Source organism: Oncorhynchus clarkii, chromosome 27 (genome assembly GCF_045791955.1).
Source record: "Oncorhynchus clarkii lewisi isolate Uvic-CL-2024 chromosome 27, UVic_Ocla_1.0, whole genome shotgun sequence".
Lineage (NCBI taxonomy): Eukaryota > Metazoa > Chordata > Actinopteri > Salmoniformes > Salmonidae > Oncorhynchus > Oncorhynchus clarkii.
The window spans coordinates 23396308-23423910 of NC_092173.1; the positions used below are offsets into that span (position 1 = coordinate 23396308).

At 42.8% G+C, this 27603-nt stretch overlaps 1 protein-coding gene across 4 annotated transcripts; it reads right to left on the reverse strand.

Moving 5' to 3' along the window:
- LOC139386025 (clathrin heavy chain 1-like) lies at nucleotides 1–26172 on the reverse strand. Of its 4 annotated transcripts, XM_071131409.1 has the most exons (33): nucleotides 25816–26150; nucleotides 24983–25190; nucleotides 15708–15976; nucleotides 15257–15418; nucleotides 15007–15120; nucleotides 14710–14883; nucleotides 13567–13764; nucleotides 13194–13394; nucleotides 12856–13008; nucleotides 12600–12722; nucleotides 12308–12445; nucleotides 11983–12147; nucleotides 11609–11789; nucleotides 11301–11464; nucleotides 11038–11163; nucleotides 10776–10918; nucleotides 10347–10581; nucleotides 10109–10231; nucleotides 9759–9904; nucleotides 9421–9604; nucleotides 9080–9272; nucleotides 8658–8815; nucleotides 8246–8518; nucleotides 7911–8078; nucleotides 7575–7724; nucleotides 7269–7400; nucleotides 7045–7155; nucleotides 6694–6864; nucleotides 6272–6493; nucleotides 5509–5529; nucleotides 1616–1653; nucleotides 1456–1531; nucleotides 1–1281 (listed from the first exon to the last, which is right to left on the reverse strand). In XM_071131409.1, the coding sequence occupies exons 1-32, from the start codon at nucleotides 25855–25857 to the stop codon at nucleotides 1501–1503; spliced, it is 4917 nt and encodes a 1638-aa protein (XP_070987510.1). In that variant the 5' UTR covers nucleotides 25858–26150; the 3' UTR covers nucleotides 1–1281; nucleotides 1456–1500. The 4 variants fall into 4 exon arrangements, with proteins under 4 accessions (XP_070987510.1, XP_070987508.1, XP_070987511.1 ...); XM_071131407.1 differs by lacking the exon at nucleotides 1616–1653 and having other exon boundaries at nucleotides 25816–26172; XM_071131410.1 differs by lacking the exon at nucleotides 5509–5529.
- Between the last annotated feature and the right edge of the window lie 1431 nt (nucleotides 26173–27603).

The window sequence follows — 27603 nt, forward strand, 5'->3', positions numbered from 1 at the left end:
TCAAGGTAAATACAGGCTTTTATTTCAGACCATTCTTGACAAAGAACTGTATGCTGTACTACTGAACCAATTCTTCATAATAACCATTGAAATACATAACCTACAGGAGTGTTACTGATCTAAACAAGTTGACATTAGGACACCAAAGGAGAACGGCCCTGTCCTCCAATTCCTCCATTTGTTCTCAGAGCCAATCGCACTGACCGAACCAAACGGGACAGGGCTGTGGAGGATGACGAGCAAGATCTCCACTTTTTTTTTTTTTTTTAAACTATCCTTCTTCTGTACACACAAAAATATGGTGACCTAGAACACCACAACACCTGGCATACACAGACCTCAGCACAAGGAGGGTGGTGACTAAATACAAACGTACGGGTCTGAAGAGTCAGCCTTCGATCCCCCTGCACATAGTCTCACACAAGCACTGTACACAGCACAACAGAAGGTCACCTAGATTAAACACATGGAGCCAACAAAGGAGGACTAACATCTATTGGGGTTGACTGGAGAGCCAGTATAGAACAAGGGGGGTTAAAATTCTTATTTAGATCACACACACACACACACACTCAGACACATACGTCCGTACGCATTTCAAACTCAAAGCTACACGCCTGTGCAGAATATACTATTGTTACTTAGTGTTGAAGTGGCAATATATGTTCAAATATTATATGTAACCTTTTTTCAGAATATACAATAATGAAATGCATTATACAGACAGACGAATAGACAATGTAAGCTGTTCACACGTTCAGTACATCAAAATTAAGAGTTTCTATATTAGTTTCTTCTCACGAGAGTGCAAATTAGATGCTTCTCCAACTACTTCAAAAAAAGTTAATTGCTTCTTTCTCAAGTCCACTTACATACATAACCCCATAAAAAAACGATTACACACAAAATCATCATTCTAGTAAGTGTTAAGTAGTCAAATATGGAATGTGAAGAAAATAAAGTCAAATTTCTGTTCAAAACAATACAAATAAAAGTCCATTGCAGTTTAAAGGAGAACATAATACAAATAATTTAAAAGAGCTCAGGTTCTTGTTGTTTGTATCCCCTATTGTGAGCATGGTAAGCTGGTGAGGAACACAAGGAGAGACAAACAGGTGACTAAGGGGTCAGGGGTGGTGGGCGTTCACATGCCATAGCCAAAGCCAGGCTGGGGAGGTTGGCCGTAGCCGGTGGGTGCTGCTGGGTAGCCGTAGCCTCCATAGCCAGGCTGGGGGGGCACAGCCTGACCAGGGCCTGAAGTGAGCATGAGCTGGGGCGTGCCTGCAACACAAACACAGGACACTAGCATGAGCTTCGTGACAAGACTACTAATATACAAACAAACTCCAAAGGGTTAACACTGCCCAGGTGCTACAACTTCAAAGCATTATAGACCCCCTTTAACATATTCAACCAATAGAGCGGCAGGGTTATGTAGAGGTCAGGCCACCGTACCATAAACAATGGGCTGGGACTCTGTGTTCTGCTCCTCCTGTTTCCTCAGGGACTCGGAGGCGTCAAGCTTGTCGACCTGAGAGGCAGGGAGAGAGGTGAGCATGTTAACCACAGACACAACCAGCAAGGGGAGCTCTAATGAGATGCCAATATAACTGACCTCTGGGTTATTTCACTGGCTGGCCGATGGGACCATTCCTGACAGGCAGAGATGAATAAAGTCAAGATTTGTTTTTAAACAGGCCGCAAGAGGCAGGCCATGCTACGGTGTGTGGGAGGGTTTTTTAGTCAGGCACTGTTACTAGTGGCTACTGGCGATACTAGCTACCAAGCTTGACCACGACAGCCCAGCATTAGGGTTGTAAAGGAGTCTAATTTCAGATTAGATACACACAGCTAAGCCTAAACAGAACACTAATACATACAGTATCAGTCAAAAGTTGACGCCTATTCATTTAAAGGTTTTTCTTTATTTTTACTATATTGTAGAATAATAGTGAAGAAATCAAATCTATGAAATAACACACATATCATAGTAACCAAAACAAGTGTTAAATCTAAATATATTTTATATTCTTCAAAGTAGCCACCCTTTGCCTTGATGACGGCTTTGCACACTCTTGGCATTCTCTCACCCAGCTTCACCTGGAATGCTTAAATCAACAGTCTTGAAGGAGTTCCCACATATGCTGAGCACTTATTGGCTGCTTTTCCTTCACTCTGCAGTCCAACTCATCCCAAACCATGTCAATTGGGTTGAGGTCAGGTGATTGTGGATGCCAGGTCATCTAATGCAGCACCATCACTCTCCTTGGTCAAATAGCCCTTACCACAGCCTGGAGGTGTGTTTTGGTTCATTGTCCTGTTGAAAAACAAATGATAATCTGCTAAGCGCAAACCAGATGGGATGGTGTATCACTGCAGAATGCTGTGGTAGCCATGCTGGTTAAGAGTACCTTGAATTCTAAAAAAATCACAGACAGCAAAGCACCATCACACCTCCTCCTCCATGCTTCACAGTGGGACACACACATGTGGAGATCATCCGTTCACCTACTCTGCGTCTCAAAGACGGCAGTTGGAACAAAAAATCTCAAATTTGGATTCCAGACCAAAAGAACAGTTTTTCACCGGTCTAATGTCCATTGCTCGTGTTTCTTGGCCCAAGCAAGTCTTCTTACTGGTGTCTTTTAGTAGGGGTTTCTTTGCAGCAATTTGACCATGAAGGCTTGATTCACGCAGTTTCCTCTGAACAGTTGATGTTGAGATGGGTCCGTTTCTTGAACTGTGAAGCATTTACTTGGGCTGCAATCTGAGGTGCAGGTAATTCTAAATAACTTATCCTCTCCAGCAGAGGTAACGCTGGGTCTTCCATTCCTGTGGCGGTCCTCATGAGAGGCAGTTTCAGCATAGCGCTTAATGATTTTTGCGACTGCACTTGAAGAAACTTCAAAGTTCTCGACATCTTCCAGATTGACTGATCTTCGTGTCTTAAAGTAGTGATGGACTGTCATTTTTCTTTGCTTATTTGAGCTGTTCTTGCCATAATATGGACTTGGTCTTTTATCAAATAAGGCTATATCCCCCCCCCCCCCCCCACCATGCCACAACACAACCGATTGGCTATAACGCATTAAGAAGGAAAGAAATTGCACAAATACAATTTTAACAAGGCACATCTCTTAATTGAAATGCATTCCAGGTGACTACCTCATGAAGCAAAAGCTGAGAGAATGCTAAGCTGCCATCAAGGCAAAGGGTGGAAACTTTGAAGAATCTCAAATATATTTAGATTTGTTTAAACACTTTTTTGGTTACTACAAGATTCCATGTGTGTTATTTCATAGTTGATGTCTTCACTACTATTATACAAAGTAGAAAATAGTAGAAATAAAGAATTGAATGAGTAGCTGTGTCCAAACTTTTGACTGGTACTGTATACATACACACAGTGCCTTAGGAAAGTATTCAGACCCCTAGACTTTTTCCACGTTGTTACGTTACAACTTTATTCTAAAATGGATTAAATAAATGAAAATAAATTAACAAAAATGTAAAAGAAATCCTGTTATTTGCTTTGTTATTATCGGGTATTGTGTATAGATTAATGGGGGAGAAGCTATTTAAAACATTTTAGGATAAGGCTGAATCCTAACAAAATGTGGAAAATGTCAAGGGGTCTGAATACTTTCCGAAGGCACTGTAAATACAAATAAATAAAGATGGTCCCACCATCCAGCCACCAGATGCATCTATTTCCATGTGTTTGGACAGTATGTAGAGAACCAAACCCATTTCAACAGCTCTAATATGGGCCAACGTCACAGAAAAATAACTACCAGGGATTACAAGCACTATCACAATGCTAACACCAACAACAAACTTTCCCTACCATGAAGTTGAACAAACAGATTCAATGAATCAACTGGAAACCTCAATAATAATAATAAAAAGTTCTAAATGGAAATATTAGATTTATACTAAAATGATCAGTAACCAGCAAATAAGGGAAATCTTATTGTTATCTTATGTTGGTCTGCTTGATTAGTTAAGCAGCTTAGAGCAGGAATTGTAAAAGAAAAGGCAAGACTGACAATTTACAGGTTCAAGCAAGCAGCATCTTGAATATGAGAGACATACACAACCTATGCATCCTGAAAATTCACAAGATCACTTCAACAAAACCATAAGTCATCTATGAATATACTTCTCTCCTGTCAGATCACAACGTAGGGTTCAGTTCTCTACATACTTGCCAAAACAGTCAGTACATTGTTTTAAGATGCAGGTAAACAGGCTGTAGGTTCATTGAAGGGGAAAGAGACATGCTGAAGCAGCAGTTAGGTCATTTCTCTGTTTAGAAGAGTGCATGAGAAAGGCAGAGAGCCACAGTGGAGGGAGTGAGAGGATGGAGGGATGGTTTGTACGGCCAGTCAAGGCGTCCAGAAGCAGGCACAGCCAACAACAATGTCTCCAAGCCTGTCCAAAAATGCTGCTAATGCTATGGGCGGGGGAAACGCATGCTTGCCCTGAATACAATGGAGGTATGTTACACGCGTTCTACACACTATGTACACACAGTACCCCACTTGTCATTGAACAGACCACACTTTACAGTTCTGGAGTAGCAAAGACACTACAGTACAACTAATATAACAAATAAAAGGAACACAATTATAATAAAATGCAAAAAACATCTCCATACATGTAAATATCCTCAACAAATTGTGACATCTAAAACTAGGCATTTTTTACTTTGAGAGTTAATTCCGTAAACCGTTACATAAAAGGGTACTCTGAAAGAATGATAAAAATTTCCATACACAATGTGTTCTATTCTCCCACTTTGCAGCTGTCTCCAGCTGTGCATAGCCCAAATATGAGGCTACATTACTTCACTATAAAAGGACAAAATTGAACAATGTTGGCCCTAAGCTCTGGTCAAACCACATTCAATGTGGTCCCAGGGCTGTTTCAGCATTCATTTCAGTACAAATCAAACCCCAGTACTCTACCAAGGTTGACCACTAAATGGCAAGTGGTAGAGATTATCACAGCCTCAAGCCAACAGCAGACCAGTGATATTACAGACAGTGGTCGTTTTTCATTAGTATCTACAGGTCTAAAGGAGAGTATTGTCTGACTACAGTAGGTTATCCAGAGTAGAGCTCTCCTTTCCTGCTCCTGGACAGTTACTGAGTTTGCTGGTTTATGTGGGCAGCCTCAAAGGAATGGAACTAAACATCCCTCTGTTTGGGTGTTGCTGGGGTGAATGAGTTCCTGAATCCTGATTGGTCAGTCACTGATTCAACCCTGGAACAAAGAGCAATAGCTAATAGAGCCATCCCAAACCCCAGCATGCCCAGCAGCTCCCCAGAGGCAGGGTGGGAGAGCCCCACTCCAGACCATTCTGGGTCTAGTCAAGGTGTGGAGTCAGAAGCAGCAGTGACATGGGGAGGGGACAGACTCATGCAGTTTCCTCTAGTTTCACTCCTCCAAACTACAGACTACAGAGGGTCAAAAAGAATGACTGGAAATGGATTGGACTTTCACCTTTTCCTTAATCGCATCAACCTGAAAGGGAATTCAGAGAGGCAACTTAAGAAGAAAAACAAAACCAACTCTCTCCCAACAGAGAGAACAAACAAACGTGGAATCAGAGAGAAAAAAAAAGAAAGAAAAAAAACTCAGTGAGAGATGGAAATAAGCCACTTTTGATACAAATGTGGTACTTTCAAGTTAGATATTTTATATCAGCAGACCTGTTTTTAAAATATCATTACAGTAATCATCATACAACATGCATAATTATGTACAATTGGTCTACATAGCAGTCTATTTCTTCCTGTTTGTCCTGGATCCCAGCAGACTATAGCCGATACTACCATTATGTTCTACCACAAGAAGTGATATCTGTTATTTCTTGCCATATGACAAATATATGTGGCATGGAAGAATACTAAGCAGTATGAATCTCCTGACGTTAACATTTGTATGGAAAAGTAGCAGAGATGAAAACCCAAATCAAAACGGAAGACATGATTACCGGTAACATGACTGAGAGAAACGGAACAGGATGAGGATGTGATCGGCTGAAGTTGTGGTTGTTTACAAGATCCTAAAAAGGTGACCTCCTCAAAAAGGTAAATTGGTACATTAAAAACATCACCTGACAACGAATTGCCTCACCATGTTAATAGTAACCTACTTTTCACTGTAGACACTGATAACCTAAGCACAAAAAACCCTTACCACACTCTGTATAAAATACCCTATGGGGTGAACTGCCATCCAAGGCGTGGCCAACCTAACCCACCTTGGAGAGGTACTCCCTCATGACCTGGATGAAATAGGGCATGGAGAAGTCCATGATGTTGTGCCTCCAGGCCGTCTCCAGCACCACGTCAGGCCTCAGCAGGTCGTAGCAGGTGAAGAGGCAGGCGGCAAAGCACTCCTTCTTGTCCTCCTCCAGGAACCAGGCCAACAACTCCTCAGCCAGCTCCAGGTCTTTCGACTCAGACGCATACTGCATGGCGTCCTACACACAAAACACCACAGACATACACATCAAAACAAGGGAGACACAGGGAAAGAATTCAGACAGTGACGTCAAAAAGCAATGTTATGATCCATACATTTTACAAAAACAACAGCAGCATGGGTATCTGTGTGAGCTGATGATCACTGGTCTTTAGACAAAATATTAGTATTTGATATAAAGTTGAGGAGAAGCTGGACCTTGTAGAGTTTGTCCTTCTTGCAGAGTTCCACGCTCTGCTTCCAGCGGTTGTTGCCTTTGAAGAGGTAGGCAGCGATCCTCCTGAACTCAATCAGCTCATGCTTCTCCAGGCCCTGGGCAAGGGTGATGTTGTCAAAGTTGTCGTAGGCATCAATGGAGGCACGCAGGGCCTGGACAGGACAGAGGAGTAACAATAAGAGAGAAAGTCATTTCTGCATGACAGAAAATGAATGCAGACTTTTTTTTTCAACAAAGGAACTTTCTCTTTTCACAATGGTAATTTCAGTGTTTTCACAGATTCTTCTCGCCAAAGTATGAAAAACTAAGCTTATGTTAAAAGATCTTAGTACCGCATAGTCTTCTTCTGTGATGAAGAGGTTGTTAAGTGCTTCGTTGACACCCTTGTTGTTGTGGTTCTGCACTGACCGCAGGTACGGCTTGACCAGTGACAGCTGCTTGGTCTGGAGGTGGACAGAGAAAAGTCCAGTCAGTGAACAGTCAAGCAGGTCGTTCTGAATACCAAGGATTGCCATACAAGAAGCTATCAAGTATGGACAGAGTAGCATCCTAGTACCTTCATGAAGAAGTTGACTGCGCGGGTGTGGTCCAGTCGTGGTGACAGCACTATGAGCAGGTCGTTCAGTAACAATGGTTTGAACTCCAGGTAGAACTGGATAGCCTTGTAGTATAACTCCACATTGGCCACCTGGAATCACAAGCCTCATACATTCAGCTGCAGGATGTGGATTTCTAGTCAGTGACAAATACTTGGCCTCATACAATGACCAAGGAATAGATCATGACAACAACCAATACGAAATGTTTGCAAATCTAAAACATGACATGCTGAGCTTGTGTGTTGTTGCAGTCAGTCAGTTACCTTGGTGACAATGTCTTTGAACTGTCCCTCCTTCCAGGCATCTGAGGGGTGGCTCATCATGGTGAGGATGGCGTTGTCAAACTCCTCATACTTGTCATAGAGGAAGACCAGCTCCGCCCACAGGTGGGCCTGCTCTGCAGCCCTCAGGACCTGAAGACACACATTAACATTATCGTCACCCACCCCAAAAACAGCACACAAAGATATGAATCACTAAATCACACACATTGCTGCATTCAAATAACATATGAACAAATATCAAAATATAAAGACTTTGCAGATCATTTCAATCCGCTTGCATATAGACATCTATCTTACCTCTATCATCTATCTTACCTTTGGAATGTTGACTCTGGACCAGAAGAGCTCCAGGTGCTCCCTCATCTTCTGGGGTTTGAACTTGGAGTAGAGGATGGCCAGCTCGGTGAACATGCCCATGTGAGCCCGCTCCAGACCCAGGGCTGCCTCCAGCATGGTGATCAGCTCCTCAAAGTAAGCACGGTCCTAGAGACAAACACAACCATGGATCTTCAATTAACACAGGACCATTAAAAACACATTTATCACATGCTATGGTATGATTTGGTAAATTATTCTCTTTAACTCTGGCCAGGATAAGGCAATTTCTATGAGAGAGAATATTGGTAGTAATTGAACCAAATGGGCCTTACCTGGTAGTAGTTGATGAGCTCCTCCAGTTCATCAGCATGGACAACAATATGCAGGCCACACATCTGTGCCAGGCGGAACTCATTTCCATCCACACAGGCAAAGCACACCTCTTTCCAGGTGCGGGTGCTGTTGGCTTTGCGGGCTCCATCCACGGCGGCCTGGTACTCTCCCAGGTGGACCAAGGTGGACGCTAGCCGCCCGAAGTTGGACACGTTGTTGTAGAGCAGCTTGGCCGCATCATACATCCTCTCATCATAACACCTGTCACCCACCTGGAATAGAGAAATACTTCATAAGAAAAAGGTATGATACTGGTCAGCAGTGATGGAGAAGGATGTGTCAGGTAAACGTGTGTGGGGGTATGCCGGTGTGTGTATGCGCCAGTATGTGTATTTTGTGTTCAGAGTGTACCTGTTGGATGTGGGCGTTGTTGGGTCCATTGATGAACTCCTCCAGTTCAGCCAGGCGGTTGGTCTTGGCCAGGGCGAAGATGAGCTCTGTCTCCACGTAGGACTCACGGGACTTCTTACGGGCCATCTGAAGGAACTTCACCAGGTCCTCCCAGTTACCTGAGGATAGTAGAGAAACATTTATATTTACTTCACTAAACCCTTTTCCCCTAGCCTGGATTCTGCAACTTTGAGATTGCAGGAAGTCCCGTCTCTTTAGCATATGACACAAGGAGTGGAATGTTAGAGACTGATACCCAGACTACTTTTCCCCCAAATTGGATGCAGGTGAATACCTTCCCCTCCAATAGCAAGCCTACATTGAAAAACCCTAATGTTGGTTGTATGCTGGACAATACGTGGATCATTTTCTTTGTCTCTTACCACTCTGGGCTGCAGCCTGGCCCACCTCCATGTAGGCAGAGGGGTCATCAGCCTTGATGTAGGAGTCGATGGCCTCCTTCACCAGACCCTTCTGCAGCTGAGCCTTGGCCAGCTGGCTCCACACTGGAGGCTCGTTGCAGCGCTCAGCAAATTCGTAGGCCCGGTCCAGGTTCCCAATGTGCTCAATCAGAACCTAAAAACACACAGAAATGACTTTTGTCAAGTTCACCTTTTAATCCATAGAATTCAGACAGAACAGTAGCATTGCCCACAACGGGAATTGAACAAGCAACATTTTGGTCAATGGTCCATTTGCCAGAGCAAAAGACTCAACCACTGACCTGCACGGCGGAGGTGTTGACGTCAAACTTCCTGAAGATGGCGAAGGCCTCCTCGAAGAGCTCGTTGCTGATGGCGATGTTAGCGATGTCGGGGGCATCGTAGTTGTCTAGGCGGTTGATGTACTCCATCACACGGGTACGGTCCGCCTTGATGGCTGTCAGGATCAGCAGGTTCTGCAGGTTTCTGAATAAAAACACAGATGAACTCTGCTCAGCATGACAAACTAAAACAACAAGTTTAAAGTTACAAACAAGCCTGATATTGAAAGAGCAGACACACAATGGACAGCTCAGTCTGCCAGTGAGCACAGGTAGCAGAGCTTCAGTAGCCCTAGTACCTGTGTTCACTGAAGACCGAGTTATCCAGAACGATCTTCTCCAGCAGCTCAATGAGTTCGTTGGGGAGGTCTGCAGTCATAAAGGCCTTGACTGTGACGGACACCTCCTCTGGGTCCTGTGTCTCAGACAGGGCCGTCTGAACAACCTGAATGAAAGAAAACAAACGTCATTCCAGAATGGAGAGAATAGTCACCATTCTGCAAACTTATAGCCAAACAAGTCACAAATAACTATTTAACCATCGTGCGAAATATAAGCAACGTTTTGGTGGGACATCACAGAACATTTTGGGCCATGGTTTTAGTGAGGATGAGGTTTGCATTTCAAACAGGCAGGAACAGGTCCATACCTGGTCGATGAGGGGTCTTCTAAACGGGTTACTCTCCAGCAGCACGCTGGCCCACAGCTCAGGGTCTTTACGGCGAACCAGGTAGCGAGACAGACTCTTGAACAGAGAGTTCTCATTGCACACCTGTACAGGAAATGTAAGATGATCAGTATTTGAGGGAAAACATACGCAAACAGTGTAAAATTAACATTTCAATGTATTAGTCAAGTAAAAATGTAATTCTTATTTCCCCACTCACATTAATGAGCTCCTGATCACACTGTCCTCTCTCGTAGGCCACGCAGGCCAGGTGGGGGTCCCTCTTCTCACAGTACTTGCCCACCACGCGGCTGTCGTAGAAGGTGTTCTCACGCAGGAAGCGCTCTGGGTTGTTGTTGCTGTCGATGTAGATCTTGGCCAGGGCATTGTGGGTAGCTGGCTCCTCACAGCCCTCATGGATACGGGCCTCCAGCCAAGGCAGAAGCAGCTTCAGTCTGGAGCCAACAAATATATACACATCTTCAAGTTTCAGGTGCTCATAAACTAGATATATTTACACTTTTAAGTGGGTCAAACAGCACCCCTTCATCCTACTTTCTCTTTCAGAAGTAATGTCACAATTAAATGCACTACAGCATAAAGCCGGTCTGGGCTGAGACATCCCTCTCCCGGTCCCCACAGTCCTTACCTGTTCCTCTTCTCCACCTCAGCCACTAGTTCATCAGTGGAGAACTGTCCTTTCACCACCAGGATCAGGTTCTTAATCACATCCTCAGCACAGTCCACATCCAGCAGCCCTCCAATCACCACCGGCAGACGGCTGGGATTCACCTGACACAAACAATTTTTTCTTATAGAAAATTCACATATCGTACAATGGTGTGTGTGTGTGTGTGTGTGTGTGTATACAAACAAAAAGCTGTTATGCAGGTTAATATGAGTTTATGTACCTTCTGCACATAGATCTCAATGTATTTCTGCAGGGTGTTGCGGTACAGGTAGAGGACCAGGTCGTGGACAAAGTCGAAGCGGTCACACACGATGATCAGGGGGAGCTGATCAGTCAGCTTAGCTTCCTGTGAAGAGAGGAAATATTGATATCAGCTCACAGAATCAAACTAACAGCTAGACTTGGCTTTCAGGGTAATTAACCAAATAAAGACTGAAGTAAGCTGTGATGTCATACTATAGTATGCCTACTTATCTTCCTTACCTTGAGGAAGTTCTTGACTCGTTCGGGGTCGTAGCAGTTGCTCTCTCTGCAGATCCTCTCCACCTCTTTGATCTGTCCCGTCTTACAGGCTGCCTGGATGTACTTGAAGTGGACCTCTGGGTCCTGGCTGAAATTAACGATGGAACCCAGGAAGTAGAACAGACCTGGAATGAATAGAGACAGAACTTAGTCCCCATAGATAGAGAGGTAGGATGAACAACTATGTGGTTGTTGAGACAGTCATGACCATGTTCCATGCAGGTGAGGACAAGACTAGGTGGTTTGCGTCAGGTGTATGGTCTGCTTACCTTCGAAGCTCTTGAAGGACTCAAAGAGCTCAGTGAGGGAGTTGGTGGAGAGCTGCTCGTGGTACTTAGAGGCCACCTGGACACAGATCTGCAGGTTCTGACGGATGTTGGCCGACAGCATGGCCCGAAGACACTCCAGAGAGTCCTCCACTGACAGGGAGCCAAAGAAGTTCACCAGCCACTGCAGGACAGAGTCAATATACATAGAGTCAGTGCACAGACAGGAAAAATACCAGAATGCACACATTAGTCGATAAATCTTATGCTTATTAAGAGCAAAACACAGCAAGTACACACTTGTTCACCAAGACCATGAACACTCCAGGACATTCTATTCCATGCAGTGTGTGGTTGTGTTAGATAGTGTCCTATACCTCAGGGTTGAGCAGGTGTGTGTGCACCACAGCCCGTTTGATATCGTACAGGTCGGTGTAATGCTCCAGAGCCCTCTGCAGCAGGCCAGCCTTCTCACACAGCTGGGCAACGTGGGCACGGTCGTAGTGGGTGAACATCTGGTTGCCCAGGATGGCATCAGCCACCTGAAGCAGAAAAAAAACATCATACATTAACTTAAAATCCATGACATCACGAGTCAGTGAAAGAGAAATAAATAAGAGTGTGGCACTAAAAGAAAAAACATGCATACAATTGCTGTGTAAGTGTTGGGTCTGTGTGGAATGGGGTGTGATGTGTGTGTACCTGTGGGGCGTGGACCAGGTTCATCTCCAGCAGGCGTGTCTGCAGAGGCCCCTCAGCAGGCCTGTTGTTCTTCAGGGCATCCAGGAGGAAGGAGGTACACTGCTGGATCAGGTTATACTCCATAAACACGTCAACGATCTGAACAGGGAAACAGACAATACATCAGCTACCACACATCAATCATGTTACTGTATACAGCACCTCAGCACTGAACAAGTTTTTTTTTGTATATGTAAGGGAAATAGGACGATAAATGAATGGTTGAGGTGGTGAAGACGTTTAGCCGTCTGACCTGTGTGATGTCGGCCAGGGGCTCCTCATCCTGCACCAGCATCTGGGAGAACTGCAGGCCTTGTTCTGGACTGATCCTCATCACATTCCTGAGCAGGAACATCCAGTCTGGAGTGTAGCCCACCTAGAAGGGAAATACGGAAAACGCATCAGTTAGTTAAAAACGGAATACAATCTAAATTGACCATATTAAAGAATTCCATTTTGTGTCAAGTCAAATGTTATATTGGAAAGGACTTAGAAACACCACAACTAACCTTTTTGGCGTAGAGGACAATTTTCTGGAACTGTCCGGTCTCAGCGAAGCACTGAATGACCTTGTTGGGCACGTTGGCCCTGAGGTAGACGCTGAGAGCCAGAGTGGGGTCCACTGATTTCACCAGGTCCCCCAGCTCCTCTGAACACTCCAGCTATTTAAAAAAACACATGCAATTTTTACAAATCCCTAACCAACACTGTCGCGAATAAAGTCCTAGCCAGCCAAATAGTTACAGGGATATTTGAACAAGCCCAGTGCTATATGTTGAGCAATACATAATTGGAAAATAAAACTGTTGTTTTATAAAAATAACTATGATAACTATGGTTTCCTTGCCTTGTCCTCTTTGAGCCATTTCTCCAGCAGCTGCTTGCGTCCCTGCTGTAGGACGGGCCTGCACAGTTCCAGAGACTCAAACTTGTTGAGCTGGCCCTGGTCCAGCAGGATGCCAAAGTACTGCAGGAGTGGAGAGGTCTGGCCTGGCTGGGCCGGCACACTCTGGAACTTACGGATGGTGTCCGGGGTACGAAGGATACCCTGGGGAGGAGGAGGAAAGGAGCGTTTTGACTTTCAAAAAATGTGAACATGATAGATAGAAGACTGTAGTAGTAGAAACCTTATTATACACAAGGCAGCTGAAATATCATCCAAAAAACATTTACCAGATCATGATTTTAATTGTTTGTGCGTTTTGGTGCATTGGCAGTACCTTGGGAGCGTTTGCGGCCACCTTGGCAGCCTCAGAGTAGTTCCCTGCAGCGAACAGGGTGTTGAACTTTCTGGCGAACAGCTCCTCGGCCCCAGCCAGGTTGTTGCGCACGGCCATGCGCAGGGCTAGGTCTGGGTTCTGGAGCACGTTAGTGATGTAGGGGATGATGTTCTCCTCCTCCACACACACTGACAACACCTGGACAAACACATTAACACACAGACAGGGTTAGAGAGTCCACTACTACACAGACATTAAAATATGTGTACTATTACATTAGTTTATATGTACTGACACATTTAACAAAACTGGTATATAATTCCTTTGTTAAACTCACATATTTATTCAGAATTTAATTGAACGTGTAAAAAGAATGTTGCTAGACTAGAGAATAGCATTTGTGAATTAACTACACAGAAACACACTGCTCCATGGCCCTGTGTGTGTGTGTTACATTAAGATATAAAGGAGCAGCAGACTGGAGGGTTAGAGAGCCAGGAGCTTTAAGGAGATTAGGACGCCTGGCCTGACAGGATCTCCAACTGTGTTTCACATGCTGCTCTCTGCTGGAGGTGCCGTTAGATCAGTATTAAACAAGGCTTCCCTCAGCCAAGGTCACCAAGTGACGGACACACACACACGTCAATTTGGGGAGGCATGTAGCCTAGTGGTTAGCGCGTCAGACTAGTAACCGAAAGGTTGCTAGATCGAATCCCCTAGCTGACAAGGTAAGAATCTGTCGTTCTGCCCCTGAACAAGGCAGTTAACCCACTGTTTCTAGGCCGTCATTGAAAATAATAAAAACATTCTTAACTGACTTGCCTAGTTAAATAAAAAGGTTAGAAATAATAATACCATTTTTTTTTTAAATTGACAAAAGCACACTTCCACACAAACACACGCTGTTTTTCCACTGTCACATATATGGGACTCAGCCATCAGGTACAGTATACAGTGTTTGTGAATTCTGAGGAGGAGACCTGGAGCAGTAGGCTCTACAGACATGGATCAGCTTTCCATCCTCCTGAATATTTAATGGCTCTGTGTGTGTTTTGGACAGGAAACTCATTGATCAGCCCACTGGCATCTGGTTACTCCTGATAAAAGGACTAAAACACTCCCATTTACCCAGTGGAGACATACCTGTCCTTTCCTGTTGACTCCAATGATGCCAGCGGTTGGTTCATGTGGGGCTGTAACAAAGATGGTCTCCCCGCTGATCCGGTTCATGTAGATACAGGTGCCAGTCTCCAGGTCATACAGGTGGATGTAGCCATATTTGGTGATAAGAAAGACAACATCTTGCTTAGAGCTGATCTAGAGGACAGAGAGCAGGGACACAAGGCTTCAGAAGCTGTAGCATAACAGGTATTAATGCAGAGGGCCTGCATGACTGTATGGAACATGTTTGAGTTCTAGTCTGTGAAGTGGTTCCAGTACCTGCATGGCTACAGGGAAGTCATTCTGGGCCTCAGGAGGGAAGAACACGTCCACTGCCTTCTTTGGAAACGGCTGATTGCCTGTTGGTGGGGTTCCCACTTCAATTATGTGTAACTAGGAAAGCAAAAACACATTCAGAGGAAAAAAACAAAAACAATGAGACATCTCCCGGTCTTCTTTGCTCATTTTTCTTTTTCCATTCCATTCCAGCCCTCCTTGAGTACTCCATGTCCAAGCTGGAGATTCCTACCTTTCCTCCAGCTTGCCCTCGGACAGCGAAGCAGAACAGTGTCGATTCCTCTGTATTACCCTCCATTTTGAACTGGGCGAAGCCGGCGGCGTGGCCCTCAATGGGCTGGGACACCTTCCTGTCCACAGAGTACAGCTGCATGGCTCCCACCACACGGTTTTGCTAAAATGAAGGAATACACATACTGTACAAGAGCTTGTGCTACAGCAGTATTTTCCAAAGGTACATTAAGCCTTATCAGGGCAGAACATTTCATAATGCTGTGCAAGCTTCAAAACAGCCAAAAAACAAGTTATTAGCATCTATCAGGTCAGTGTATTGCTGTACATTAGTGTTGACACTCACACGGATTAACTTCTATGACAAACTCATTTAAAAAAACGCAAGTCACTTCAGTAGAATACAGCTAGCGTCAACCATAAATCCAATCTAATTCCCTCTATTTCAGTACCTGTGCTGAAATCCCAATGAGAAGCAGCCATTTCTGTTTGGCGTCAGTGCGGTAGTTGATGATTTGACAGCCTGCTAGACTGGAGTGTCTGTCAAAGACTTTGACTGGCTGGGAGTCTCCCTCCATGCTCCAATGGTAGACGGCGTTGTCTGTGACCAGTGCTACAGTGTTGAGGGAGATCCACTTCCAGAAAGTGACGTCATCAGTCATGGTGTGAGCCTTCATCTTGCTCTTCATCTCAATGTTGAAGATCTGGAGGGTTTTTGCAGCTGAAAATTCACACATTAAAAGGTTTAGCAATATGATGATCTAACACTGTATATCCACGAACTAATGTAAACTACTAATCACCACACACAAACAGACTAGAGGGGGAATGAAAATACTGTAATACCAAATTTCACTTGATTTAGAAATAGTGGTAGTCATGGTTTGGTGCGAGTGCCACCAAATGACCAAACAAAACAGCACTTGCAATGCAGAACGCAAGACCACAACGACGGGCAACCAATAACGTGGTAAGATCTGCATTCAGGAAGGAAAAGACTCAATACAAAAAAAAAGATAAGACATCACCAATCCACATGAGGCTAATAAACAGCAACCACTAGTGACTGGTTGAACTGATCATTTACAAACCAGTTCCTTCAGAAAGTTCACACTTCTTGACTTATTCCACATTTTGTTGTGTTACAACCTGAATTGAAAATGGTGTTAGATTTCTCACCCATCTACACACAATAACCCATAATGACAAAGGGAAAACTGGATATTTTGAAATGTTGCTAATTTATTGAAAATGACATACATAAGTATTCACACCCGAGTCAAAACTTTGTAGAAGAACCTTTGGCAGCGATTACAGCTTTGAGTTGTCTTGGATATGTGCAATCAGCATTGCACATCTGGAATTTGAGATTCTCCCATTCCCTCAAGCACTGTTAAGTTAGATGGGGAGCAGTAGTGAACAGCAATCTTCAAGCCTTTCCACAGATTTCCAAATGGGATTCAAGGCTGGGTTTTAACTGGGCTACTCAAGAACATTCACATTCTTGTTCTGATGCCATTCCAGCGTTGCTTTGGTTGAATGCTTAGGTTCATTGTCCTGTTGGAACATAAATCTTGTCCCCAGTCTAAGGTCGTTTGCATTCTGAAGCAGATTCTCATCAAGAATTTGCCTGTATTTGACTCCCTCCATCCTTACCAGTCTCACAGTCCCTGCCGCTGAAAAGCATCCCCATAGCATGCTGCTGCCACCATGCCTCATGTAGGGATGGTGTTAGAAGGGTGATGAGCTGTGCCTGGTTCTCCAGACATAGCTCTCTGCATTCAGGCCAAAGATTTACATTTGTCATTAGACCAAAGAAATCTTTTGCTCTTAGACTTTCACGTGCCTTTTTGCGAACTCCAGATGTGCGGTAATGTGCGTTTTTCTCAGGAGTGGCTTCCGTCTGGCCACTCTCCAATAAAGCCAATATTGGTGAAGTGCTGTAGACACGGTTGTCCTTCTGGCAGCTTCTCCTATCTCAGTCAAGGAACTCTATAGTTCCGTCAGTGGTCACTGGGTTCTAGACCACCTCCCTGACCAAGGTCCATCTTGCACGGTTGCTCAGTTTGGTCGAATGGCCAACTCTATGCAGAGTCTGGGTAGTTCCATATTTTTTCCATTTGCCAATGATGGCGACCACTGTGCTCTTGGAAATGTTAAAACACACTAGAAATGGTTTAATACCCTTCCCCAGACATATGCCTCATCACAACTCTATCGTGGAGATCTATGGAGAAATCCTTGGACTTCATTGTCATGACGTTGCCCTCTTTGAGTACAGCAAGCCCCATCCCCCTCTCCCTGTCTCCTACACCCAGGCTGCTGTGGTCAGAGAGAGGTCGTAAATTCCTAGAGGAGATTATCTCCTCATGGCCACAGTATAGAGACAGAGTGGATTTTCATAGAGAACAAAGGAATTTCTTCCACCGCACAGAACTTGAGGTCCGAACAACATTTATGTTCTGGAGAAGGTATAAAATATCGGTGAAGAATTCAGCTAGGAACTGGTCCGTTTGGTACAATTTTGTGAAACTCATGGGAGACAATACAGCCACATTACCATAACGCTGTTTATCTTTTAACCATGACATGTGGTTAAACCCTTAGACTATCGATACCGACAGAATAAGAACAAGTCTGATATGAATTACTAGTCTGCAGCTAGGAATTCGGTATCATTGAACGCGAAGACCGACAACCGCCGAAAAATCTATTCTATAACGACATGAATGAATGTCATTCTGAACTATCCATTCTAACCACGACAGAGAGGACGGACACTCTCCAACAGAAACAAACTTTTCAACAGAGACCCGACAACACACTGAGCGTAAATATATATATTGATTGCAATTGTTCCCAAATGAGTGAGTGTTCATGTGCAAAGGATTAGCATTTCAATTGTTATAATTATCAACTGTGTGTTGTCTTATCTCAGACGACCCCAACTTCCCTTTTGTACACCAAGCCGCCGATGCTGGTTATCCCACTAGGGAAACTCCGTTATCATTTCCTTGTAACTATCTACTGTTTGTTTATGCATTTCTGTGAATTACTTAGTTAAATCATTTATTTACTAAGACGATGTATGTGTGACTCAGTGAAGACTGGGTTTGTGCAGATAACCAACAATTTACGACGTTTGGAATGAGACTAACGTGAGGTAAAATAAATAATTAATTAATCAGAAGACTATTGATCCGATATGAAAATATCTGAAAAGTAATTAGGAAAATTACAACTTTGTAATCTGAATATTTTCCTTGGTGCCTCAACTTCCTAGTTAATTACAGTTACATGATTAATCAGTTTAATCAAGTAACAATAATTAGAGAGTAATTTGATAAAGATTCATCTTCAGTTTAATGATGCCAAAGACACGACAACAGTATAGTTTCTGCTTTGACATGCACCGTTAACTGTGGGACCTTATATTGAAAGGTGTGTTTCTTTCTAAAACATGTCAAACCAATTGAATTGTTCAAAAGATGGACTACAATAAAGTTGTAGTGATATCAAGGATGATCAAAGGAAATTGGATGCACCTGAGCTCAATTTAGAGTGTTATAGCAAAGGGGTGTGAATACTTTAATAAAATTTGCAAGCATTTCTAAAAACATGTTTTCACTGCCATTATGGGGTATTGTGTGTAGATGGTTAAGATTTATTTTAATCAATTTTGAATTCAGGCTGTAAAAACAAAATGTGGAATAGGTCAAGGGGTATGAATACTTTGATGGAAGTGTATAAGGTCTTCCATTAATTACTGTTAAAAAGTCCTACTATTGTATGTGCCTAGTCATAGGTGAACTTCAGGGAGTTCAAGCAGCTCTACAGGATTCCTAACCACAGTATGCTCATCCTGAGATTAATTAAGAAGTTTGGGATTGGGTCTGAATGCTGATTAACCCAAGACCACAAAACACAAACTGATGCGATGACGTACGAGAAGTGTCTTTGGATGCACTGACTGACAACCATTCCATTTCAGGCTTTCCAATCACTGGCTTATTATTGGAGCAAGGAAAGGGTTTCCTATTCATTAATTTCCTGTGTCTGTAGCCTATGATGAACATGCTATTGTTAACAAATTTCACCACTCAAGTCTATAGGCCTACATTTCCAGTTGTGTAATGCTATACACCTGGACTACAAATCAGAGCTACATTTTTTTAAATAAAACTAGCCCATCTAATGCAAAGAGAAATGACACATTGATCACTCACATTATACATTTGCAAAAAAAAAGCATCTGAACCCTTTGGAATTACCTGGAATTCTACATAAATTGGTAAAAAAAAAACGTGATCTGTTCCTCTAAGTCACAACAATAGACAGTGTGCTTAAACTAATAACACAAATTATTGTATCTTTCTTGTCTATATTGAATACATCATTTAAACATTCAGTGTAGGTTGGAAAAAGTATGTGAATCACTAGGCTAATGACTTCTCCAAAACCTAATTCAAATCAAATTTTATTTGTAGTCAGGAGTCAGGATTTGGAGTCAGGAGTCAGCTAATGTGGAGTCCAGTCAATGAGACGAGATTGGAGATGTTGGATAGAGCTGCCCTGCACTTTAAAAACCACTCAAAAATGTTTAGTTTGCTATTCACAAGAAACATTGCCTGATGTGAACCATGCCTTGAACAAAAGAGATCTCAGAAGACCCAAGATTAAGAATTTTTGACTGGAATGAAGCTGGAAAGGGTTACAAAGTATCTCTAAAAGCCTTGATGTTCATCAGTCCACGGTAAGACAAATTGTCTAGAAATAGAGAAAGTTCAGCACTGTTGCTAGTCTCCCCAGGAGTGGCCGTCCTGCAAAGATGACTGCAAGAGCACAGCACAGAATGCTCAATGAGGTTAAGAAGAGTCCTGGAGTGTCAGCTAAAGACTTTAAAAAAATCTCTGGAACATGCTAACACATCTGTTGACGAGTCTACGATATGTAAAACACTAAACAAGAAAGGTGTTCATGGGAGGACACCATGGAAGAAGTCACTGCTGTCCCAAAAAAACTATTGCTGCACATCTGAAGTTCGCAAAAGAGCACCTGAATGTTCCACAGCACTACTAGCAAAATATTATGTGGACTGATGAAACTAAAGTTGAGCTGTTTGGAAGGAAGGAACACACAACACTATGTGTGGAGAAAAAAAAGGCACAGCACACCAATATCAAAACCTCATCCCAACTGTAAAATATGGGGGAGGGAGCTTAATGGTTTAGGGCTGCTTTGCTACCTCAGGGCCTGGACAGCTTGCTATCGTCAACAGAAAAATGACCTTCCATGTTTATCAAGACATTTTGCAAGAGATTGTTAGGCCTGTCCGCCAATTGAAGCTCAACAGAAGTTGGGTGATGCAACATGTCAACGACCCAAATCACAGAAGTAAATCAACAACAAAATGGCTTCAACCATTGAAAATACGCCTTCTGGAGTGGCCCAGTCAGAGTCCTGACCTCAACCCGACGGAGATGCTGTTGCATGACCTCGAGAGCGGTTCACACCAGACATCCCAAGAATATTGCTGAACTTAAAATAGTTTTGTAAAGAGGAATGGTCCAAAATTCCTCCTAACTGTTGTGCAGGTCTGATCCACAACTACAGAAAACGTTTGGTTGAGGTTATTGCTACCAAAGGAGGGTCAACCAGTTACTAAATCCAAGGGTTCACATACTTTCCCCACCCTGCACTGTGAATGTTTACATGGTGTCTTAAATAAAGACATAAAAACATATCATCGTTTGTGTGTTATTAGTTTAAGTAGACTATTTGTCCATTGTTGTGACTTAGATGAAGATTAGATCAAATTTTATGACCAATTTATGCAAAAATCCAGGTAATTCCAAAGGGTTCATATACTTTCTCTTGCCACTGTATATACACAGTACTATTTCAAAAGTTTGGTCACACCTACTCATTCAAGGGTTTTTCTTATTTTCTACATTGTAGAATAATAGTGAAGACATCAAAACTATGAAATAACACATATGGAATCATGTAGCAACCAAAAAAGTGTTAGCCACCCTTTGCCTTGATGACAGCTTTGTACTCTCAATCAGCTTCATGAGGTAGTCCCCTGGAATGCTTTTCCAACAGTCTTGAAGGAGTTCCCACATATGCTGAGCACTTGTTTGCTGCCTTTCCTTCACTCTGCAGTCCAACTCATCCCAAAACCATTTCAATTGGTTTGAGGCCAGGTGATTGTGGAGTCCTGGTAATCTGATGCAGGACTCCATTACACTCCTTCTTGGTCAAATTGCCCTTACACAGCCTGGAGGTGCATTTTGGGTCAATGTCCTGTTGAAAAACAAATGATAGTCCCCATCTGGTTTGCGCTTAGTGGATGGCATATCGCTGCCAAATGCTGTGGTAGCCATGCTGGTTAAGTGTACCTTGAATTCTAAATAAGTCAATCACAATCAGTGTCACCAGCAAAGCACCACCACACCTCCTCCTTCATGCTTCACGGTAGGAACCACACATGCAGAGATCATCCATTCACCTACTCTGCATCTCACAAAGACACGGCGGTTGGAACCAAAAATCTCAAATTTTAACTCCTCATACCAAAAGGACAGATTTCCACCTGTCTAATGTCCATTGCTTGTGTTCCTTGGCCCGAGAAAGTATTTTTATTGGTGTCCTTTAGTAGTGGTTTCTTTGCAGCAAATTGACCATGAAGGCCTGATTCATGCAATCTCCTCTGAACAGTTGATGTTGAGATGTATCTGATACAACAAGTCTGAAGCATTTATTTGGGCTGCAATCTGAGGTGTAGTTAATTGCCAATTTCTGGGGTTGGTAAGTCTAATGAACTTATCCTCTGCAGTAGAGTTAAGTCTGGGTCTTCCTTTCCTATGGTGGTCCTCATGAGAGCCAGTTTCATCATATCACTTAACGGTTTTCACGACTGCACTTGAACAAACTTTCAGTTCTTGACATTTTCCGGATTGACTGACCATCACGTCTTAAAGTAACGATGAACTGTCGTTTCTCTTTTCTTATTTGAGCTGTTCTTGCCATAATATGGAATTGGTATTTTACCAAATAGTGCTATCTTCTGTATACCACCCCTACTGTGTCCCAACACGCATGAAGGCATACCTGTTAATTGAAATGCAATCCAGGTGACTACCCCATGAAGCTGGTTGAGAGAATGCCAAGAGTGTGCAAAGCTGTCATCAAAGCAAAGGGTGGCTACTTTGAAGAATCTCAAATATATTTCGATTTGTTTAACACTTTTTTGTTTAGTACATGATTCCATGTGCAATTACATCGTTTTGATGTCTCCACAATTATTCTACAATGTAGAAAATTGTGAAAATAAGGGAAAACCCTGGAACAAGTAGGTGTGTCCAAACTTTTGACTGGTACTGTACACACAAAAGTATGTGGACATCCCTTCAATTAGTGGATTTGGCCATTTCAGCCACACTCGTTGCTGATAGGTGTATAAAATCGAGCACACAGACATGCAATCTCCGTAGACAAATATTGGCAGTAGAATGGCCTTACTTTAGAGCTCAGTGACTTTCAACGTGGCACCGTCATAGGATGCCGCCTTTCCAACAAGTCAGTTCGTAAAATTTCTGCCCTGCTATAACTGCCCCGGTCAACTGTACGTGCTGTTATCATGAAATGGAAACGTCTATGAGCAAAAATGTCTCAGCCGTGAAGTGGTAGGCCACACAAGCGCACAGAAAAGGACCGACGAGTGCTGAAACAGGTAGAATGTAAAAATAATCTATTCTCGGGCCACAACACTACCTACAGAGTTCCAAACTGCCTCTGGAAGCTACGTCAGCACAATAACTGTTCGTTGGGAGCATCATGAAATGGGTGTCCATGGCCGAGCAGCCGCACACAAGCCTAAGAGCACCATGCGCAATGACAAGCTTCTGCTGGAGTGGTGTAAAGCTTGCCGCCACTGGACTCTGGAGCAGTAGAAATGGGTTCTCTGGAGTGATGAATCACACGTTATCATCTGGCATCTGTCCGACAGACAAATTTGGGTTTGGCTGATGCCAGGAGAATGCTACCTGCCCGAATGCATACTGCCAACTGTAAAGTTTGGTGGAGGAGGAATAATGGTCTGGGGCAGTTTTCATGGTTTGGGCTAGGCCCCTTAGTTCCAGGGAAGGGAAATCTTAATGCTACAGCATAAGTCATTTTATACGATTCTGTGCTTCCAACTTTGTGGCAACAGTGTGGGGAAGGCCCTTTCCTGTTTCAGCATGACAACGCCCTCGTGCACAAAGCGAAGTCCATACAGAAATGGTTTGTCGAAATCGGTGTGGAAGAACTTGACTGGCCTGCACAGAGCCCTTGACCTCAACTCCATCTAACACCTTTGGGATGAATTGGAACGCCGAAGTCCTGTGAACCAGGCCTAATCACCCAACATCAGTGTACGACCTCACTAATGCTCTTGTGGCTGAATGGAAGCAAGTCCCTGCAGCAATGTTCCAACATCTAGCGGAAAGCCTTCCCAGAAGAGTGGAGACTGTTATAGCAGCAAAGGGGGGCCCAACTCCATATTAATGCCCATTATTTTTTAATAAGATGTTCGACGAGCAGGTGTCCACATACACTAATGACCAAAAGTATCTTGTCTGACAAGTGAACGCTTAAGAGAATACATAAAATGTCAAATCAATATTAATCAATCAACAAATACAAATAAATGTTCTACAATAGTCTAGTGTTGAAATGTTGCATTGCATATCTGATTTTCTTGAAGTCTAATCTGCAATACACTTTGTCTCTGAATGCAAGGTTCTTACACTGCAGCCCAGGATGCACTGACAAAAATCATGCAAACCATGACTATTTTGGCCTATAGTCCAAGACCAGCTCTCAAACTGGATATAGTAATAATAGGGGAATGAATAATACATTATCAAAAGTTATCACAAGGATCTTGCTTCAGAGGAATGTTTCACTTGCTCAGCCTATGCATTAGCCTTGACCTCTACGCAATTGAGACAGTAGTGTGCAATATAAAAGGTGCAGAAGGTATTGTCAGATGTTTTTACTTTAACCCTTTTTTCCTCAAACCTAGAGGTCTTGATGAACTCCCTTGAACATCCCTATTCTGTTTGCCATTTACCCTATAGCCTCCTGTTTTTTGAAATCAATCCCCTTGTGCTTCCATTCTACTTTCGAACACTCTTTCCTATGTAAACAGAACATATACAGTACTGGGCAGACATTCCAACACAGTGCAAACATGGTTACAACTTCCACAACTCATGATATATAAAATCCAACTCACCGTCTGCAAACATATAAGAAAGCATTAAGAAACGAAAAGAGCAAAAACAAGCAAAAATAGAAAAAGCATTCATGATAGTATGACAATTTTATCAGTGTACAAAAGGGGTTCAATTGTTTCAAATGTAGACTATAAATTGCAACTCACAAGCAGTTTTACTTCTGATTTTTTGTAAACAAAAAAATAAATGGACAGGCCTGTATATGGTCATTAACAGGTGAAGCAGAATGTGACAGGCCTAGATTATTAACTTGCTGACAAACAAAATTGTACGTACACCAACTCCCTTTAATATTAGGACAGCAACACATAGGAAAATGATGGCCTACAGCAGTGAAAGTTTATTAGCCACTTAGTTTGGGAGAATTAAGTTTTTAAAAACACAGCCTCTGTCCATATTAGTTCAGTCAAAGGAAACAAGTCAGGCTCAGTGGAAATCCTTACCTTTGAGGGCAATAACTTTGCTAGCAGGGTTCATGATGGCGCTATCTGCAGAGATGGGCCTACGGATTGGAGTGTTGGGGTCGGCCATATCAATGATGACAACCTGTGCCTGCTCGCCCACCTTCTCTCTTATACAGATGAACTTATCAGACTCCATAGTCAGGGTACTGAATCCAATGTTAGCTGGGTTGATCCCCAGGTTCTGGAGCTAAAGGAAATGGAATTACATTGTTAGAAAGATTTTGATTGCAACTACATCAAAATAAATAATACTAACTAGCTAGGCATTGTAGGAAGCCATGTTGTTTTAACCATAGAACATCTGTCTGTGGATTAAACCATTTTAGTTTACTGAACAACTGCCTCACTTGAATGCCAGGGTAGGGGTAATCTAAGATCAGTGTCAACACTAGCAGAAATAGCTAAATGTATCTATCTGGCTGTTATTGAATGGACTGTCAAACAGAAACGTATCTATCTAGTGAAGTAGTTAGCCATTACTTAACATGACATATGTTTGAGTTAGCAGGCCAATTAAAATCAAAATAGCAGCCATCATATAAAAGCAGTTAACGTTACGTTTGATGGCAACCACAGAAAGTTAACGTTCGCTGTCGCTGTGCTAGTCTTTTCGCTAGCTAGCTAGCATAATATGGCAACGGGGAGGAGAGGTCATTCATTTCGCTGCGGGTGTTGGACTGCCAGCTACAGTTAGCTTAGCTAGCTAACAGTTAGCGAAAAATCGTCAAGCAACCGATAAAGATCTGGAGGGGTTTAGTGCGATAGTTACGAGCCCTCGCCACGACTAGTATTTCGCTATATTGTTTTCATACCTGCAGGTGCTCCTGGAAGCGAATAGGTAGTATTTGAGCCATTGCGGTTTTCCTTTGCTTCTACGGAGTCCTGGAATTCTAGCTAAAAAGCTAGCTGGCTAGGTTAGCACCGTGCTAGCTACGACCTCCTCGCTCACTGATTCGTAAGTCGTAGTCAGACAGTGAATATTTACGTCCAAGCAAGCTGTTATTGGGAATATTTTCCAAAATATTATGTCAAGTGTAGCCCCCGGATGTTTATGCGTTTTCTACACTGCCGGAATGGATGGATGGCAGTGTCTTAAACACTGATCTCAGTCCAAACCTGCAATGGCGGCGGAAACGGATCAAAATCTGAGACGGAAGAGGAAGCAAGACATCCAACTCCCTAATCGTTTTTGTTCATATACAGTCAGTGAACTAAACCGATAGCTGCTATCGCATTGAGCGCCACCCCCTTAAGCAAACCGGAACTGGGAATTTTTTTTCGAAGGTAAACGGCCAGAGTTAGATGTCTTCATTTAGCCACCATCTTTGTCAGAATGTTATCAATCCGGAAGCCGCTGGGGATATCTCTGGAAGGAAAGACAAACCAATATGATTGTTCCAGCTGTCATTTCATCTTTGCCTTTGGCCTCTGAACAGTCTAAAACAAACCTTATTTATCTAAGATGGCAAACACTTATTTATACTTATTTATTTCACATTGACTTCCAATTTGTGCCACATCATTCGCCCTTTTACGTCAGTTCCGGATAATTCACGCTTCATCATAGGCAGCGGACTTTAAAAGTGGATATGTCCTCTCTGCATGTTGTTCATAAAGTTTAGGATTTTCATGTTTATATGTTTAAATATAGTGTCTGTCCCAAGGTCTCAGCTCTAGAATGACTCGTTGAAATTAATTCTAAACTCATAGGTGCTGTTCTATCGTGCATGTTACTGTCCTGTAGCATGCATAAGGTCTCATGTATGTCCTGTCTGAATCATTGGACCAGTTGATCATAAATGGGATCCTACTCTAACCATAGATCTAACCCTGACACAACCGTTTTAGTTGGGTCCCCAATCACACTTTAATAGAGAAAAACATTTGATCCCTCACTCTGAAAGGAACAAAACTAGAGAAACATTCCTATATCCCCCACCCCTATGCTGTGAGTCATATTGAAAATATCTAAATACATTTCATTCTTTCCTATTTAAAATGTTCATAAATGCGTTTGAGCTGTATTGAATACATGCACAACACCATAATTCAATTCAATGCCTTGACAGCCAGAATATCCTGAAAATATTAAAGGCTTGAAAAGGATGGAAATGCACTTCAATGGCAAGACCAACAAAAGGTAAAACCCAAGACTCACGTTACAAGAAGCGGCTGTATTTGACTATAAAAGGCATCTCCAATCCAGTGTCTCTACAATGTTTTATTTATATTTCAGTGTAAAAAGCTTAAACTCTATTAGAAAAAAAAACAGTAACCCAAAATATTCTCTTAAAAAGAAAACAATCAAAACAATTCCCATTCACCTCAAATTAAAATAGAAACATTAATTCAGTTTTGCTAATATTTTCCCTCAAAACAAAGATCTATTCTCCAAGGCAGTTGGTCATGGCCAATTGACATAGTTATGGATTTTTTTATTTTTATATTTCAATGTAGTTAGAAAACACACCTAAAATTGAAAACAAAACAGTACAGTTTAGGACAACTGCACTGGCCAATGATTAGTGTCTTGTTTTGAGCAGAAGGTAAAGATGAGTGTGTGGCACAGGGAGTGGCACACAAAATACACACTTTCTCTA

Excerpts from the sequence above, each read along its gene's own strand:
- LOC139386025 (XM_071131407.1), bottom strand. The coding sequence starts at position 25,857 with ATGGCTCAAATACTACCTATTCGCTTCCAGGAGCACCTGCAG. Across the intron at positions 15,977-24,982 it reads CAAAGTTATTGCCCTCAAAG|CTGCAAAAACCCTCCAGATC; the intron begins GTAAGGATTTCC and ends GTGAATTTTCAG. Across the intron at positions 9,605-9,758 it reads TCGGTCTTCAGTGAACACAG|AAACCTGCAGAACCTGCTGA; the intron begins GTACTAGGGCTA and ends GTTTTTATTCAG.